Source organism: Bos indicus x Bos taurus, chromosome 11, assembly GCF_003369695.1.
Source record: "Bos indicus x Bos taurus breed Angus x Brahman F1 hybrid chromosome 11, Bos_hybrid_MaternalHap_v2.0, whole genome shotgun sequence".
NCBI classification, from domain to species: Eukaryota; Metazoa; Chordata; class Mammalia; order Artiodactyla; family Bovidae; genus Bos; species Bos indicus x Bos taurus.
The window spans coordinates 190,768-209,326 of NC_040086.1; the positions used below are offsets into that span (position 1 = coordinate 190,768).

Below are 18,559 nucleotides of genomic sequence, written 5' to 3' on the forward strand. Positions count from 1 at the left end.
CGCCGACACCGTTCCCCAGCCAGCGACCGGCCGGGCGAGAGCAGAGCGGGCAGGGAGCACGCCACGGAGCGACGGCCGGGGCTTCTGCTATGCCATTCTTAAGCCTGGAGTTCCTAAATCTTTTGTCGATAAGATAGTAGAATGGTTATCTTTCTCATTAGTTCATAAACTGCAGTAGAATGTAAAGTTTAGGAGTGTGGTGATATCTTAATATAATATTCAAATACAGAATTTTCCAAGCACAAATAATAAGCTTCTAAGCATGTACTTTTGTTTAGTAGTACTGATTATTATTAGAAAAATACAGTGAAACTGAAACGATCATCATTATATGTAATAGGATCGCTAACGTGCTGTGTACAGTAGAGGCCAGCGTTAGTGACGCTTGTTAGCAAAGCCCTGTTTGAAAATATGAGTCAGAATTATTTTGGTTGTAACCTAATCCCATAAAAGCCAGAAAGGAAATTGAATATACTCAAGCAGAGGTGTATCAGACAAGACCTGAGAAAGGAGGAAACAAGGATGGGTCCTGGGCACTTAGCATGGGGAGTCTGTGAGCTGAGAGCAGGTCATCTCTCAGCTCCCACTGCTGTCTGCCAGGCTCACTCCATGGCTGTGATGGGGAGGAGGGAAAGAGAAAGCACTAGAATCACCCATAGGAAGCCACATGGGAGAAACGCTGAGTCGATGCTTTAACAAGGTTCGTTATAAGAACCTTCTGTAACTTAATGACATTGTTCAATAGAGTGGTTATGTTACCTGTAGAATTGACATTTTATATCTTCTTTAAAGCTCACACACAGTTGAATTCAAGATCTTGGCTTGGGCAGTGGTAGAAGCGACGTTTGGCCAACCTGTATGTAAGCTCACACTGGCTATTGTACAGTAAGCGAACATGAGCACATACTTGGCATGTGCAGGCGCTGGGCTATTTTATTCAGTACTGTTTGACTTTTTATAATTTAAGCCTCAAAACCTTTTGAGGTGGATAATGGGATCCATTGCTTAGAAAAGAAAGAAAAATATTTAGCTTATACTTTCTCTCTTTTCATGAGCCTTGAAAATACTTGTATTTAATCTTCTATGACAGTTTTTAACAATTTTTTCTTTATGTATTGTCTAGTTTAAATACACATATAAAGTTTATGTATAAGAAAAAAGTATTTGTTTTCAAAGAGGCAGTGCCCACCTTACCTCTGAACTTAGAAGCCCAAGCGGAGGTTGGAGGGACTGAGAGTCACAGGAATTTAAATAGCTACAACTATTATTATTATTTTGAAGAGGCAAGCATCTCTGTGTCAGGGGAATCTTAACTTGTGGCGTCAAGTCAACCTGAAGGAGAGACGTATTCGCAGATGTGCCCTGTGCACCTAGACCAGCCTCAGGCAGTGGGTCGCTTGCATGGGGGTTCCTAGAGCCATTTTCAGCTGGTCTCCAGCCTCCAGTTCCACTTGCTTCTCTTTTCCCCAGTTAGAGCAGGTTTTCCAAGGCACTGCCGCAGTCAGGCCTCTGCTCTGTTGTACCTTGAATCAGGGTCTGTTTGCCCGGTTTTAAGCACTCTGAAGCCTGGGCATCAGCAGGCTGAAGTGCCCACAGCCACTGCTGCTCCGCTTGGCTTCCTCCTGTAAATTACTGATGAATCTCACTGACCCTTGAAGCACTTAGAAGCAAGTACATGTATAATAAAACCATAGCTGTAGATCTTCATGACTCAGGTATCGAACCCAGGTCTGCTGCGTTGCAGGCAGATTCTTTACCATCTGAGCCACTAGGAAGGCTCATAAAAAAACCATAATTAAAAAATCAACCAGGGGAAATAATAAACAAAAAAGTTGTAATGGCGGAAACTGTACATGGATTAACACATCGTTTGGTCTGCATGGTTACAGCTGTGTTAAATGTATCTCTGATTTTTTTTTTTTTTTTTTGGCCATGTTGCACAGCATGCAGAATTTTAGTTCCCTGAGCAGGAATCGAACTGGTGCCCCCTGCAGTAGGGGCATGAAATCTTACCCATTAGACCACCAGGACAACCCTATCACTGATCTTTTTTTAGAGCCCAAACAAAAACGATGAAGTGATTATCTGTTTACCTCTTATTTTCAGGAAGGAGAAAAGGTATAAAATCTAACTGTTTTAATAATAGTTTCATAAAAAAATTCTCACATAGGTCTTCATTATGGAAATTGCTGAGTGGAACGTGAACAGATTTCTCATTTCTAAGATCCTTTGTGATATTTCATAGAACTTTTTTGCAATCAGTTACTAAAAGACACACGACAGCAAAACTCAGGGTTTGTCAGTTGGTGAGACAATATAAGTAAAGTGTGTAGTCTTCCAGCCATGAAATTAAAAGACCCTTGCTCCTTGGAAGAAAAGCTATGACAAACCTAGACAGCATATTAAAAAGCAGCGACATCCCTTTGCTGATCAAGGTCTGTATAGTCCAAGCTGTGGTTTTTCCTGTAATCATGTACGTATGTGAGAGTTGAACCATAAAGAAGGCTAAGCGCCGAAGAACTGATGCTTTCGAACTGTGGTGCTGGCAAAGACTCTTAAGAGTCCCTTGGACAGCAAGGAGATCAAACCAGTCAGTTCTAAAGGAAATCAACCTTGAATATTCATTGGAAGGGCTGATACTGAAGCTGAAGCTTCAATACTCTGGCCACCTGATGCGAAGAGCCGACTCATTGGAAAAGACCCTGATGCTGGGAAAGATTGAAGGCAGGAAGAGAAGGGGACGACAGAGGATGAGATGGTTGGATGGCATCACAGACTCCATGGACATGAGTTTCAACAAACTCAGGGAGATAGTAAAGGACAGGGAAACCTGACGTGCTGCAGTCTGCTGGGTCGCAAGAGTTGGACGTGGCTTAGTAACTGAATGACAGCGTAGTCTTCCAATGTGTTGACCCAATTGTAGAACTTCAGTAATTTCAGGGGCAAGAGTGTTGGATTACCTGTGCCCGGTCTTAATAGGATTCCTGACGTCCAGCACCGTTACCTCGGTTCACTGATAAACACGACCATTCAGGGGTTAAAAAAATACTGATGCGTGGGGCCCACTCCAGGCAGAAATTGTGATTTTGGAGTTTTGGAGGGAAGCCTGGGATGTGTGAACCTGAGGTTTTTTCAGTAGCTCTCAGATGACTCAACAGCACAACCAAGGTTGAATACTACTGGTGTCAACAACTAATGGAAAAGTCGTTCTTGCCATTAGTTGAATTAAGCTTGAAATACAAAGTCAGGTCCTCTGCTGCACTCCTGGAAAAGCTACCATTTCTTGAGATACTTGGTAAGGAACTAGATGTTGCCGTGTCGAAACAGACACCCAGAACAGATACAGCTGTCTTAGGATCTCAAGGGGAGCCAGCTAGCCAGTGGAAGATGACAGAGAAGAGAGTTGGGAGGAACCTGGGTCCTTGAGAACAACTGAGCCATGGAATTCACGACCCTTAAAAGCGGAGACAGCCAACATTGAGATTTCATGTCATGCCATGTGAAATCATATATTCTCTTTACTGTTTAGACCATTTTGATTTAGGCTTTATGTTACCTACAGTCAAAGACAAGCTAATCCACGTGACCCAAAAATAAACTATTTGTTGATCCAGAGGCCACGAGTCCTCACCCACCACTGTCCTCACCTAGACTGTTCACCACGTCAGCTCCTGTAGGCAGCACAGTGAGAAACAGTAAGAAACAAGCGTGCTTTCTTTCACAGCCAGCATCTCTGAAATCGGGATGTACTTTACAGCTGATGGAATATCACATTTTCATTGACTATTAGTTTTTCTTACTGGTACATTAAAAATGGTGGCTTTTATTAAGTTACCAACATTTCAGTTTGAAAATGGGGGAGGCGGTATTCTAAGGTGGCTCCCAAAATTTTTGACCCCAGTGTAAACACCCTGCATAACCCTCCATTAAGATCTCCGATCAGTTGGTTCTGAGTTCATCGAAAGGAAGATGATTCCAGGTGGGCTGTAACTAATGAGATGAATCCTTAAAACAGACTAGGACATTCCCAGGTGGCCCTAGTGGTAAAAGAACCCACCTGCTAATACAGGAGACATAAGAGGCGTGGGTTCAATCCCTGGGTCAGGAAGATCCCCTGGAGGAGGGCATGACAGCCCACTCCAGTATTCTTGCCTGGAGGATCCCATGGACACAGGAGTCTGGCGGGCTGCGGTCCATGGGTTCAAGAGCGGAACGTGACAGCATGCATCACCATCTCTGCCTGGTCTTGAGACTGCATACTGGATTTCAGTTGTTATTTTGGGAGCTCTCGATCTTCAAGGCTGCTGGGGAGAGAAGAGTGAGATTAGGGCGAGTCATTGCCACAAGACATTTTACCCAGATTCAGCTATTTTTTCTTTTTTTGGCTGTGCCACATGGCATGTGGGATCTTGGTTCCCCAACCAGCGATTGAACCTATATCCCCTGCATTGGAAGCACGGAGTCTCAACCACTGGACTCCAGGGAAGTCCTTTCAGCTGTTTTTCTCAAGTAAGATTCTCTTTGAATTGTTGTAAGCCTTTAATTTCCAGAATTCTGAAAAAAAATTTAATTTTCACTGTTTTGGTCATTGTCCTCTCATACTTTTTATTAAGCAGTAGATTGCAGAGATCCTTTGTCTGTCCTTTCAGGAGTGATGACAACAGTTCACTATTAAGTATTGTTTGACATCTTTTTTCCCCCATGTCTGCACTTTAGAAATGCTTATCTTTGCCTGGTATGAAGACTGCAGGTGTCCCATCTTCTAGTCTTTTATTTCAGAATCGCCCTTTCCTGCCTGGCGGTCCAGGAACTCACCTTTCCAGCCTGATGTTCCTTATTTCTGAGTGGGTAAGGCCTTCACTCCTGCTCCAGATATTTAAACTGCCTTTTTCAGGGGTTCCACAGAAGTGGCCTTATTTACCATTCACACAAGTCTTAAGTAAATACAAGTTTTGAATCCCAGCTGTATTCCTGCACAAAAATATTTTAAATTTATTTGCCTGGATGTGTTGCTTGGCAGGTAAGCTTGTTACATAATAATATAAACTGGACTTAATCTTGGACTTCCTGAACAAATTCGTGATTCAGTCCGTATCTGCTGACACACCAGCCTTTCTGTGTACCCGAGGACCGTAAGCCAGTTTCAACTTCCTCATGTCGCGGAGCTCAGTTTGGTGAATCCAGATTCAACAGAAACGCTCCTTTTTCAGCCAAAGACATATAAAACGGTCACTTTGGTGTGAAAAGAAGGAAAACCTAGTCCCAGTGAATTCCTGATTGTCTCGGGGGCTGAATGGCTGTCCTTGTGTGGCAGTGAAGGGTTCTATGTTCTCCCCAAGCTGCGGAGGTGATGTGAGCTGCCCCTCAGGAAACAGAAAGCTGCCCGGCCTCCTGCAAGACTGCCATCAGCTCTGCCGGGCTGAATTCTTGGGGATGCGCCCTCCAGCTAAATCTGCACCAAAAAAAAAAAAAAAAGGTAGAAGTGACCTTGACTTTTGAATGGGATATGCAGGCCCCTCCAGGTGGGGGACTAGAGGGCAAGATGGGGAAGGGAGCACCCTGGAACAGATGGGGAGGTGGCTGCTCCCCATGGCCTTGGTTCTGGCAGATCTCAGCAAGAGGGCTTCCCTGGTGGCTCAGTGGTAAGGACTCTGCTTGCCAATGCAGGAGACGTGGGTTCAATCCCTGATCCAGGAAGATCCCACATGCGCTGGAACAACGAAGCCCGTGCACCACCGCTACTGAGCCTGGGAACCACAACTACTGAAGCCCAAGTGCCCTAGATCCTGTGCTCTGCAACTAGAGAAGCCACCACGGTGAAAAATCTGCATGCCACAACTAGAGCGTGGCCCCCGCTCACTGCGTCTAGAGAAAAACTCGTGCAGCAGTGGAGACTGAGCACAGCCAAAAATGAATAAATTAAAAAAAAAAAATCTCACAAGGTACCGTGGCTGTAACAAGATTGAGCTGCACGAAGGACCCTCTCTTCTGAGGCCTCACCCAAATTTTCTGTGGTTTCAGGGGTGCCCTCCCTGATATTCTGAAATTGGCACATACTGACTTAGCTGCCCCAAGGCATGTGGGATCCTCCCAGACCAGGGATTGAACCTGTGTCCCCCATACTTGCAGGTGGATTCTTAACCACTGGAGCATCAGGGAAGCCCAACAAGAGTTTTTGAGTCAGTCCTGGGGTGGGGCAGATTTTGTCAAGCACAGAGTTGCTGGACAAACTGGTGGTCTGGTCTCTGGGAGTGAGCAGGTGTTGGAAGTTTATGCTTAGGCAGTTTGTGATGCTCACATCTGAATGGGTGCAGTTTCTGGGTGGTGTAAGTCCCGGAGCAGCATGTTTGGAAAAGCCACAGAAGCTCTTGCTTCTGTTTGCGTTCTTGGTTTCCCCGCGAGGCTGGCTGACAGCCAAGCAGTTTTTCCCTCTTAACCAAGGAGAAACTGTGGCAAATGAGAGGTGGAGCAATCCTAGGAAGTGACCTGTCTGCCTGTCAAGTAGCCAGTAGGTGCTGTGTACAGTGATGTCCGTGGGCTTGGCAAGGTTGTTTCTCAGATTCCAGGAAGGCCCTGACTTTCCAGGAACCCTCTGAAGAATTCCCGTCCATTTGTCTTTTGATTCACACACACACATATATATTGGCCATGCCCCACTTTATGGGGGATCTTAATTCTCCAACTAGGGCTCAAACCTGTCTCCCCCACACTGGAAGCATGGAGCTGCCGAGTCTTAACCACTGGCCCACTAGGGAAGTCCCTCTCACTTTGGTCAAGATTATGAATTGTGTTCCCCTTCTGTGTGTACCCGAGGAAAAGGAAATGCAGGCCTTGCAGTCGTTTTTAGGGCAGAACCCGACTTTATCTGGTCCTTCACTTGCCCCTGATGTGAGTGACAGCGGTTTCATTCACGAAGACCACAGAGAAGGGACTTCTGAGGCCTCACTGTAAGGGGAAGGGCTTCTTCGCCTTCTGCTGTAGGAATCTTTATATATATATATGTATATATGATTTTATTTACTTAAAGCTGTGCCGGGTCTTCGTTGCTGCACAGGCTTTTCACTAGTTGTGGTGCACGGGCTTCTCTTGTTGAACATGAGCTCTAGGGCATGTGGGCTTCAGCAGCTGCAGCTCCTGGTCTCTAGAGCCCAGGCTCCGCAATTGTGGCCCCCAGGCTTAGTTGCTCTGCGACTTCGGATCTCCCCAGATCAAGGACTGAACCCATGTCTCCTGCATTGGCAGGCAGATTCTTTACCACTGAGCCACCAGAGAGGTCCTTCTGTAGGAATCTTGCTGGAGAGATGGTGGGGGCGGGGGGGGCCAGGTAGGGACTGTGGGGAAGCGGGGGATGAGGGTTCAGAGAGGAAGTTTTTGGTCCTGCAGACCCTGAGGGGAGAATGGTTTTGATTCCGTGTCCAGTCTTCTAGCCTAGTAATTCAGGGTTGGGATTAAGAGTCCAAATTCCTTCCATATCCCTGGAGTCAATGAATTTATGAAATATTTATGAAATATGCTGATTGAGCTGCTTGTTTCAGCTCCGACTGCTGAAATAAGTAGAATTATGTCACTGCTAGTTATAAAATCAACCAACTTCTCTTTTGTAAAAAGAAAAAAGGCCACAGTGTTTGAAATTAGCCTCCTGAATGTCCCCAGCGTGACTCTGCATTCACTGCAAAATGGTTTTCTCTCAGTTTAGCAGGAATTTCATGAAGGAGGTGATTGTTTTTATCACTTTTTTTAAAAAATGGAATTTCATCTCGGTACATTGGACTCCAGACACCTGAGGGCTTTCTCTTTTTTTTAAGATTTTAAAATTTATTTTATTTTTGACTGTGGTGGGTCTTCACTGCTGCATGCAGGCTTTCTCTAATTGCAGCAATCAGGAAGCTACTATCTGTTATGGTGTGCAGACTTCTCATTGCAGTTTCTTCCATGTTGCCAGGAAACCTACCCGAGACTTTGAGACCTACCATTGTAGCCCAGTTTTGCAATGTAAGATATCACTTGTGCGTGTGGTTTTTCTGTTTGGTGTAAAGCAGGTATAAGGAGTTGAGTGCATGCCATCCTTCAACCCGTAGCATGATCTCATTGTTAGTGATGGAGGGATTCCTCCTTATTTTTTTCTCGCTCTGCGTTGTCAGGATAGTTATGCTGGAGTAACAACTCTAAAATCTCTGTGGGACTTCCCTGGGGGTACAATGGATAGGAATCCGCCGGCCAGTGCAGGGGACACGGGTTTGGTTCCGGGTCTGGGAAGACCCCACATGCAGTGGAGCAACTACTGAGCTCGCATGCCTAGAGCCTGTGATTGGCAGCAAGTGAAGCCACCGCTCGCCGCAACTAGAGAAAACTGGCATACGGCAACGAAGACCCAATGCGACCAAAAATAAATACATAAAATTTAAAATAAACTCTCTGTGGCTTGGGACCATATTTTGCTCATGCCGCGCACATTGTGTGCCAGCAGTTCACCTGCGCTGTCAGGGGGGCCTCCACCTGAGTGGAGATGCCAGCTTGGAGGGGAGAGAACTCTGTGATACTGCGACCCAGCCACAAGGGGGCAGAAGTGCACAGAGGTGGGAGAACAGGCGCCTGCCTGTGCCTGTTGCGTGCTCGCTCAGTCATGTCCGACTCTTTGCGACCCCAGGGACTGTGGGGCTCCTCTGTTCATGGGATTCTCCAGGCAAGAATACTGAGTGGGTTGCCATTTCCTTCTCCAGAGGATCTTCCCGACCCAGGGATCGAATCCGTGTCTCCTGCGTTGGCAGGTGGATTCTTTACCACTGTGCCACCAGGGAAACCGGCCCTAGAGATAAAAAGGCAAAAATGCACAGAGACAAGCAGGTATTGCTGCAGTGTTTAAATAGCAACAGACTAGACAGAAGCCAAATGTCAGTCAAGGGTGACTGGTTGAATAATACGTCTTCATAAAGCAGCATTTTATAGAACATTCTATCTGGTTCTATGGATTCATATTCAATATATCATTAAGGGGGAAAAAACCAAGATCAGGGCAAGTGTTAAGTGAATTAGTATGCTATCATTTATCATGTGTTTATATGTTTTTAAATGGAAGGGTAAAGTGGAAAAAACTTGATTATGATAGAAGGAGGACATAGGGGGAAGGGGACAATGTTAGGATATAGACAGCTTTGATTACAGCTCATTTTGTGGATTTGACTTTATAATCATGTAAATAGTTTACACAACTTTTAAAAATGAAAATGAAAAAAATCTAAAAATGGAAGCAAAGCAAAGTGAATAATCCTAACCCTGATTCATGCTTGGGCCAAACCACAGAGAGAGGAGCTATTCCAAGTTATTTGATTGTTCATCCTCAATATCATAAACCCTAAGGACAAAAAAAAAAACTGCAAAAGAAAAATCTTACCTTTTTCAGTAATTTTTTCGTGATAATTTTGGCATTGTTATCCTGAGGGTTTAAAAAGTCCCTGATGCTGGGAAAGACTAAGGGTAGAAGAAGAAGGGTGTGTCTGAGGATGAGATGGCTGGATGGCACCACCAATGCAATGGACATAAACCTGGGCAGACTCTGGGAGATGGTGAGGGACTGGGAAGCCTGCGGGCTGCAGTCCGTGAGTTGCAAAAAGTCAGACAGGACTGAGTGACTGAACAACAACGTAATTATTTTGGTCATTTTTGAGAAGGTCTTCCGAATGACAGAAAGAAGAGCAGATGTAAGATCAATGAAGTTACATTAAAAACCCTGTAGTCTTGAGTTGAATTGGGAGTATCAGTATAAACTAACGTAGAGTTTCTTTAAAAAAATGGATAGTACCTGTTTCCCAGCTGTATTCACTAAAACCAAGAAGCAATGACTAAACCACTACCAACGAGCTCTCCTTACGCTCAGATTTGGATCTAATGACCATGCTCCACTGGAAGAACATGGACGCATCCCGGGGTGGGATGGGGGGGGTGGGGGGGGTGGGAGGGGAGATGAATGACTTCAGGCTGGAGCATAAAACAAATGAGACAAGTGTGGAACATCTTGTCCTGCAAGATAACTACAAAATTACCAAAGACCAGTGTGTGTTAGTCCCTCAGTCGTGTCCGACTCTTTGACCCCACGGACTGTAGCCCACCAGGCTCCTCTGTCCATGGGATTCTCCAGGCAAGAATACTGGAGTGGATTAGACCAGTTGAGTCATGTCAAAAAGAATTAGTCAACTTGAAGTAGTTCCCAAAAGCCAAATGGGACAATTTGAGTGACAGTAAAGATAATAACATCTATGCTGCTGCTGCTGCTGCTGCTAAGTCGCTTCAGTCGTGTCTGACTCTGCGACCCCATAGACGGCAGCCCACCAGGCTCCGCCATCCCTGGGATTCTCCAGGCAAGAACACTGGAGTGAGTTGCCATTTCCTTCTCCAATGCATGAAAGTGAAAAGTGAAAGTGAAGTCGCTTAGTCATGTCCGACTCTTCGCGACCCCATGGACTGCAGCCTACCAGGCTCCTCCGTCCATGGGATTTTCCAGGGAAGAGTACTGGAGTGGGGTGCCATTGCCTTCTCCAATAACGTCTATAGATTGAAGCATATGTCAAATATGTCTAAGCCACGAGTTCATAATATATCCAAGAAGAAAACAACACTCACTGGAAAGCTTAGAAAGATGCTAGGGAACCACTTTGGAAACTGACAAGGGGGAAAAAGTAAAAAATTCATCGTCTTGGGCTTCCCAATGGTCTACTGTTTAAGACTTTGCTTTCCAGTGTTTAAGACTCTGCTTCCACTGCAGGGGACGCAGGTTCGATTCCTGATTGGGGAAGTTCTGCATGCCTTGAAATGCAGCCAAATAAAAAAGGAAGAAAAAGAATAGGGGGGAAAAAAAACATTAAGAAAATCCTATCCAATCTTTCCTATACAAACCAAGCCGCAGGGTAGCCAAATAACCAAAGAAAGGAAATTTCTCCTTAGAAGATATGCCACTAATGAACAATAGCACTAGAATATTATTTGCAATATTATTTGCACTAAAGAAGTAGTGGATCTGTGCAATAATCATCAGGAGCTGCTGACATCAGGAAAAAGAGGCAACCAGGGATAATACGGCTCCCACTGGAAATACCTGTCATCACCAATAGAGCAGTCCTGTGAGAATTAACCTAACTGCACTCTAATTGAATTTCTAGCTATAACTACTGACATAAAAAATAGAGAGGACAGAAAAGTGAAAGTGTAAGTCACTCAGTCACGTCTAACCTTTTGCAACCCCATAGACTGTAGCCCGCCAGGCTCGTCTGTCCATGGAATTCTCCAGGCAAGAATACTGGAGTCAGTAGCCATTCCCTTCTCCAGGGGATCTTCCCAACTCAGGGATTGAACCCAGGTCTCCTACATTGCAGGCAGATGCTTTACCACTGAGCCACCAGGGAAGAGAGGACAGAGGGCCATGTTAAAAGAAGCTACAGAGATGCACTCAAGAAAACCTAGACCCTGAGGAGTACTCAGGACAAAGGACCCAGTACTCGGGGTTTGTTTGGTTTTACTTAATAAAATGGATTTTTTTAGAGTTTTTGTTTATTTTTGGCGGTGCCGTGTCTCCGCTGCTGCACTGGCTTTTCTCTAGTTGCCGTGAGTGGGAGCTACTCTTCGTTGCAGTGTACGGGCTTCTCACCACAAGTGGCCCCTTGTGTGCAGCACGGGCTCGGGGTGAGCGGGCCTCAGTAGGTGCAGCAGCCAGTCTCAGTAGCTGTGGTTCCCGGGCTCTGGAGCACAGGCTCAGTAGTTGTGACTCATGGACTTACTTGGTCTGAGGCACATGGCATCTTCCTGGACCAGGGATCAAATCTGTGTCTTCTACACTGGCAGGTGGATTCTTTGCCACTGAGCCACCAGGGAAGCCCCAGTGCTCTCTTAACAAGCCTCCAAGTTATTCCAGTATATGCTAAAGTTTGAGAACCACTGCTATGGATTAGAGATTTAAGAAGTGAACCAGCAAATTATAGAGAATGGACCTAATTCAAACAAACAAACAAAAAAAGGATGAGCCACTCAGAAACATGAACAATGACTAAATATTTAAAGGTGTTATGGAATTATTGCTGATTTTTTAGATTGGATTGTTATCCAGGTCATAGTTTTTTTTTTTTTTAAGTTCTTATGGTTATACATAAGAACATTTAGATATACATGCTAAAATATTTACTGATGAAATGTGAAGTCCGGGATCTGCTTCAAAATTGTCATGGCATGGGATTAGAACAGAGATGAAACAAGATTGTCTGTGAGACTATTGCTGAAGCTGCTGATTTGCGCATGGAGTTCATTCTATTATCTGTACTTTTGTCTATGTTTGCAACGATGTCTAGTAAAAAGTTTTAGAAGCCCCCTGCCAAATAATATGAAACTATATTACGTGAAAAGGGCTGCAAATTAATATCTGTTGTTAGGTTAATCACTCAGTCATGTCCAACTCTTTGTGACCCCATGGACTGTAGCCCACCACACTCCTCTGTCCATAGAATTTCCCAGGCAAGAATACTGGAGTGGATTGCCATTTCCTTCTCCAGGGGGACCATCCCCACCCAGGGATCGAACCCAGGTCTCCTACATTGCAGGCAGATTCTTTGCCATCTGAGCCACCAGGGAAGCCTCCTAGCTATTCTGACCTAGCACAGATTGGAGCAATGAATGGGCAATAGAGAAATTGGTTTCCATAGGGGAAAGTTGAGAGAGGCGAAGAACAGGACGTCATCCAGAGAGGAAGGTCCAGGCATAATCCACAAGACAGTGGGTTCAGGCAGGCATTAATAGGTAGGCACTGGGGCTCAGCATGGCATTTCATAAATGGGAAATAGGTTTGATGATGGTGGATTGTGATGATGGAAATGTTGGGTTTTGATTTGGCCTATGTCGTCATCCTACACAAATTAGGGGGGCATCTGCTCTGTAGCCCCCCAAATCACTCCTTACCTGCTGGGAGGTAAGGAGCTTGTCCTCTGGCACCACTCGCCCTCCCCCAGCAAGAAGGAAGGTCCACACACCTGTCACATTGCGCTTTCAGGAGCATGGCCACACCTTGGTCCCTCCCACCTGGCGTTCTCCTAGGGATCGGGTGACAGGTAGGCTTCTGACCTATTAAGCACTATTTGGAGACACAAGGCCATGGATGATAGTTTTCTTCTTTTTTTTTAATCTTTTTATTTTTTGGCCACATGGCACATGGAATCTTAGTTCCCCAACCAGAGATTGAACCTGTACCCCTCCCTTGGAAGCGTGGAGCCTTAACCACTGGACGACCAGAGAAGAACTCTTGTTTTTTTTCCTGGAATGATAGGGTTTTTTTTTCCTTCTGAACTTTTTATTTTGTATTGGGGTATAGCCAATTAACAATGTTGTGATAGTTTCAGATGAACAGCGAAGGCACTCAGCCATACGGATAACATGTATTCATTCTCCCACTAAGCCCTAAGCCCCCTCCCACCTGGATGACAGTTGTAACAATGACCTGTAACAACACGAGGAAGCAGATTTGCAGGCCCTAAGTTCTGTTGCTGGAGAAGTCACAGCTGATCCCAGAAGAATCAGAAGGAACTCTTGACTGTGTTTCACTCTGACGTAATACAAAGAGAGGTGTCCTAGGAACCACCTTGGTGTAGGGCTCGATCACTAAACTGGCAACACTCTCCCTCAGGCGCCACTTCACACCAAGGGCAATACAAAGAACTGTTCAACAGGACATCTGGGATGAAATCTCACCTGGATGAACGTGATTTCCCGATGACTCAGCTAGCATCTAAGTTGTCTTTTGAACCGTCACCCACCCCACCCCCAACTCCCAGCCCCAGAGAGAGTGTTCGAAACTCCGTCACTGGAGGGTGTCAGCACTGGGCTCCTCCATCAGGAGTGGAGGGCCCTGGAATCAATGGTTTGCAATGCATGCGTGCTCCGTTTTGTCCAGCTCTGTGACCCCATGGACTGTAGCCCACCAGTCTCCTCTGTCCATGAGATTGTCCAGGAGAGAATACTCTGGGCGGGGGGCGGGGGAGTGCCATTTCCTTCTCCAGGGGATCTTCCCAACCCAGGGATGGAACCCGTGTCTCTTTTGTCTCCTGCACTGGCCGGCAGATTTTTTCCCAGCTGGGCAACTGGGGAAGCCGGGACCCAACGGTGACGCAAGCGTTTTCGTAAACTCTCCGTGGGCAGATGTTGCCTTACCAGGCTCCCACACAGCCAAGCCAAGTTCCTATTGACAGAGCAATCCTACATCACCTCTGTGTTCCCTTTCTCATTTGTTTATCTCAGTTTATTCCAGCCTAGACGGGAGAGGACTGGGTACCCCCTCCTGGGAAGAACTGGGCTAGCTCACGGTCAGGGAGAAGCCAGATGGACAGGGACGAGCAACAGACTTTATTTTTTCAGTTATAATACCAGGTTATGTTTTGAGATATGGTTTCTCAAAAGGGAATTCATTCAGGCAGAATCTGCACATAAACTCTGGCTCCTTGGTCCGGAAGAATCTGCGTGGGGGTCCAGCCCTGCCGTGGCTCTCTGGTGAGAAGGCCAGCCGCGTGATACAAAGGGGAGTGCAGACAGAAGAACGGGCCAAGTCGTGGCAGGAACCTGCCCCCCACGCCACAAGCACGGGGCATGATTCACCCTCAGTGTGCCCGGAACCTCTGCAATAACAATACAGACGCTGGGCCACCATCTCAGACACAGGCCACAAGCTCCTCCCTCCCCAGCTGGTTCAAACTCGTAATGCTACTCGTGCAGCATTTTGACAAGCTGCCCGTTCCCCTGTTAAAAAGAAACAAAGATCTGAGAAAGTGCATCATCTAATGGGAGGCCGTAAAGCAGAAGAACATACGACGGCAATAGTTTGGGCTGTGGGTTTGCACTTCAGCACCATGGGATGGCGTGCGGCACTGTCCTGAGAGCCACAGGGACAGGTAGGCGGAGACAGATGTCTGCTGCGGCCCACGCCCACAGCTACGTCTCTGCGGAAGAGAAACGAGCCCAGGCTGCTGCACCCCGTGACCCCAGGACCCCCTCAGAAATCATAAGGGGACACAAAGATGGTGACCTTGGACACGTGGCTGGCCTGGAAAGACCGGTCCAGGTATTCAGACATGTCGACGTCTACCTCCAGCGTCTGAGGCCCCTCCAAGGTCTGGACCAGAATCAGCTCCCCAGTCTGGCGGTCTGAGCGCTGCATCACGAAGTGGCCACGGCTGTTCCCACCCACGATCCCGAAGCGCAGGCTGTTGGGCCCCGGCCGACCAGGGGCTGAGGCTGTGGCCATGCGGAAGAGTGTGATGGGCGTCTTCAGGTTGGAAGGCAGAGACAGGTAGTGGAAGGAGATTGTCTTGGGCATGTGGCGGCAGGGCCTGCTGTCCATGGGGCAGGGGTTCCGCTCACACTGGCTGGAACAGAGAGGCAAAACGTAGGGGACGCTCAGCCTTGGGGAAAGTCAGCAGGGGCTGCTCTGACCAGGCTGGTCTGTCCCACCTGCCTTCCTAAAGAGGCTCTGGAGTGACTCCTCCAGCCATGTGTTCTTTGACACGGGCACTCCAGAACCACAGGCCAGGGAGTGTGGCTGGTGTCAGGCCAGGAAAAGGTGCTTCCCTGACCCATCTGTCCATGTACATCTGGGTGTGCGTGTATGTTTATATATGCTATTACTACCATTTACATACTATGCTATTACTACTATAATATGCTATTACTACTGTTTCGGACTCTCTGCAACCCTCTGCACTATAGCCCACCAGGCTCCTCTGTCCATGGAATTCTCCAGGCCAGAACTGGAGTGGGTTGTCATTCCCTTCTCCAGGGGATCTTCCCAACCCAGGGATCAAACCCAGATCTCCTGCATTGCAGGTGGATTCTTTACCATCTGAGCCACCAGGGAAGCCCTTTTTCTTTCACTGTTTCTGTAGAAAAATAAAGCCGGGAAAGATTCAATAATGATGGTGCTAGCATTCAAACCAGGTGCCCCTTCTAGCGTACTGAGACCCCAGCAGTTAGCTGCTGACATCCTAAATTGTGGTTCTGCACATGTGGTGAACTTACTAAACACCCAGTGTTCGTTCTTTCTTTTTGACAGTGTCTCATGGCTTAAGGTGGAGAAGGCAATGGCACCCCACTCCAGTACTCTTGCCTGGAAAATCCCATGGACGGAGGAGCCCGGTGGGCTGCAGTCCAAGGGGTCGCTAAGAGTCGGATACGACTGAGCGACTCCACTTTCACTTTTCACTTTCATGCATTAGAGAAGGAAATGGCAACCCACTTCAGTGTTCTTGCCTGGACAATCCCAGGGACGGGGGAGCCTGGTGGGCTGCTGTCTGTGGGGTCGCACAGAGTCGGATACGACTGAAGTGACTTAGCAGCAGCAGCAGCATGGCTTAAGGGATCTTAGCTCTCCAACCAGGGCCTGAACCCGGGCCACAGCGGGGAAAGCATTGAGTCCACACTGCTGGGCCTACAGGGAATCCCCCAGTGTTCATTCATCCCCCAGTCTGCCTTCCTTAGGTATGTGGAGTCAACCTCCTGTGAAAGTGCTTTGATAGTTTTTTATTTTTTTCTTCACCTCATTCAACACAAGCGTGAGTGCTAAGTTGATTCAGTTGTGTCTGACTCTTTGCGACCCCAGGGACTGTGGCCTGCTGGGCTCCTCTGTCCATGGAATTCTCCAGGCAAGAATACTGGAGTGGGTTGCCATGCCCTGCTCCAGGGGATCTTCCTGACCCAGGGATCAAACCCACGTCTCTGAAGTCTCCTGCACTGGCAGGCGGGTTCTTTACCACTAGCGCCATCCAACACAAGAGACAGAGGCAATTTAGCGATTCTGGTGACTCAGATCATCCCCGTTACGGAGGTCAAGCAGACTTCTGGCTGTTCATCAGGGATGCCTGCCGAGGCCTGACATACCGGCCCCTCCGTCCCTTCAAGGTGTGACACTGCAGGAAGACCCTGGTGTCTTCACTCTCAGTGAATAACTGCCACCAGCTTTCTGGCTGCTTCTAACCTGCTGTGGCCCCCACAGCCATTCAAGGGGCTGCTTCACTGGGTCAGTGCATTCTAAAGACAATGCCAAGGCTCTTGTGATCTCTATCTCTCAGAGGAAATATGTGTTGTTTGTGATAGTTGTAGTTATTCTCCTTAAAAGCCTGTCTTCACCTTTTGAAGAAAAAAAAAAGTCTGTGAGGGGCTGAGGTTACTAGAAATCAAAACTCCTAGTAGCAGCAGAAAAGAAGAGCGATATAATGCAAAGTGTACAGGTACCCTGTGAACACAGGAAGTGATCCTCTTCCGAATCTGTCCCGTACATACCTCCTGGCAGCCTCACCACTGCCCTCTTCCCCCCAGTGGCCTCCCTGTCCTCAGGGGAGCGCTCAGGAACATCATTCCTACTACCCAGGGCAGCAGCACATTCAATGCAAACCCTAAAAGGAAAGAGACGGAAACTCCAAGAAGCCAGACACAGCGCTGTGCGTTTCAACAGAAATACTTGTACCTTCTCCCGAGAACATCTAGGAAGAATGCAGCCCACCCCTGGGGAGGCCTGGGTGAAGGGTGAACGCGCTCAGCTGACGGTGGCCCTAGTCATACTCACAACGGAGATGTCTTCACATAGCTCACGTTGCTGCTGCCCTCAGGGCACTCGGGGCTGACGCACTGGAAGCCTCCGCCCGTGTTGATGCACACGGTCCCCCGGGGGCACACAGGCTGTGCGCTCACACATTCATCAACATCTGAAATACCAGGTGAGGGCAGGGTGCCAGTAAATGGAACTTGGGATGAACAAATGCACAATACTCTATATACAACAGACAACTAGTAAGAGCCTACTGTGCAGCACAGGGAGCTCTACTCAATACTTGGTCATGATCCATATGGGAAAAGAATCTAAAAAGAGCTTCTCTTCCATCACCAAGTCGTGTCTCTTTGTGACCCAAAGGACTGCAGCATGCCAGGCTTCCCTGTTCTTCACTATCTCCCTGAGTTTGCTCAAAGTCATGTCCATTGAGTTGGTGATGCCATCCAACCATCTCATCCTCTGTCACCCCCTTCTCCTCCTGCCCTCAGTCTTTCCCAGCTTCACGGTCTTTTCCAACAAGTCAGTTCTTCGCATCAGGTGCCCAAAGTATTGGAGCTCCAGCTTCAGCATCAGTCCTTCCAATGAATATTCAGGGTTGGTTTCCTTTAGGATGGACTGATTTGATCTCCTTGCAGTCCAAGGGACTCTCAAGTGTCTTCTCTAACACCACAGTTGGAAAACGTCAATTCTTTGGCACTCAGCCTTCTTTATGGTCCTACTCTCACATCTGTACATGACAACTGGAAAAACCATAGCTTTGACTACCTGAACCTTTGTCTGCAAAGTGATGTCTCTGTTTTTTAATATAGTGTCTAGGTTTGTCATAGCTTTTCTTCCAAGAAGCAAGCATCTTTTAATTTCATGGCTGTGGTCACCATCCGCAGTGATTTTGGAGCCCTAGAAAATAAATCTGCTATTGTTTCCCCTTTTTCTCCTTCTATTTGCCATGAAGTGATGCAACAGGAGGCTGTGATCCTAGTTTTTTGGATGTTG

The 18,559-nt window shown here is 47.1% G+C and overlaps 1 protein-coding gene across 2 annotated transcripts in view; it reads right to left on the minus strand.

Annotated features, from left to right (window-relative positions):
• Positions 1–14,352: 14,352 nt before the first annotated feature.
• FBLN7 (fibulin 7) overlaps positions 14,353–18,559 on the minus strand; it is a 57,134-nt gene continuing 52,927 nt past the window's right edge. For both annotated transcript variants that reach the window (XM_027554512.1, XM_027554511.1), the window contains 2 exons: positions 17,582–17,720; positions 14,353–15,389 (listed from right to left, as the gene is read on the minus strand). In XM_027554512.1, coding sequence (XP_027410313.1) covers positions 15,017–15,389; positions 17,582–17,720 — 512 coding nt within the window. In that variant the 3' untranslated portion in view covers positions 14,353–15,016. The remainder of the gene's footprint in view (positions 15,390–17,581; positions 17,721–18,559) is intronic.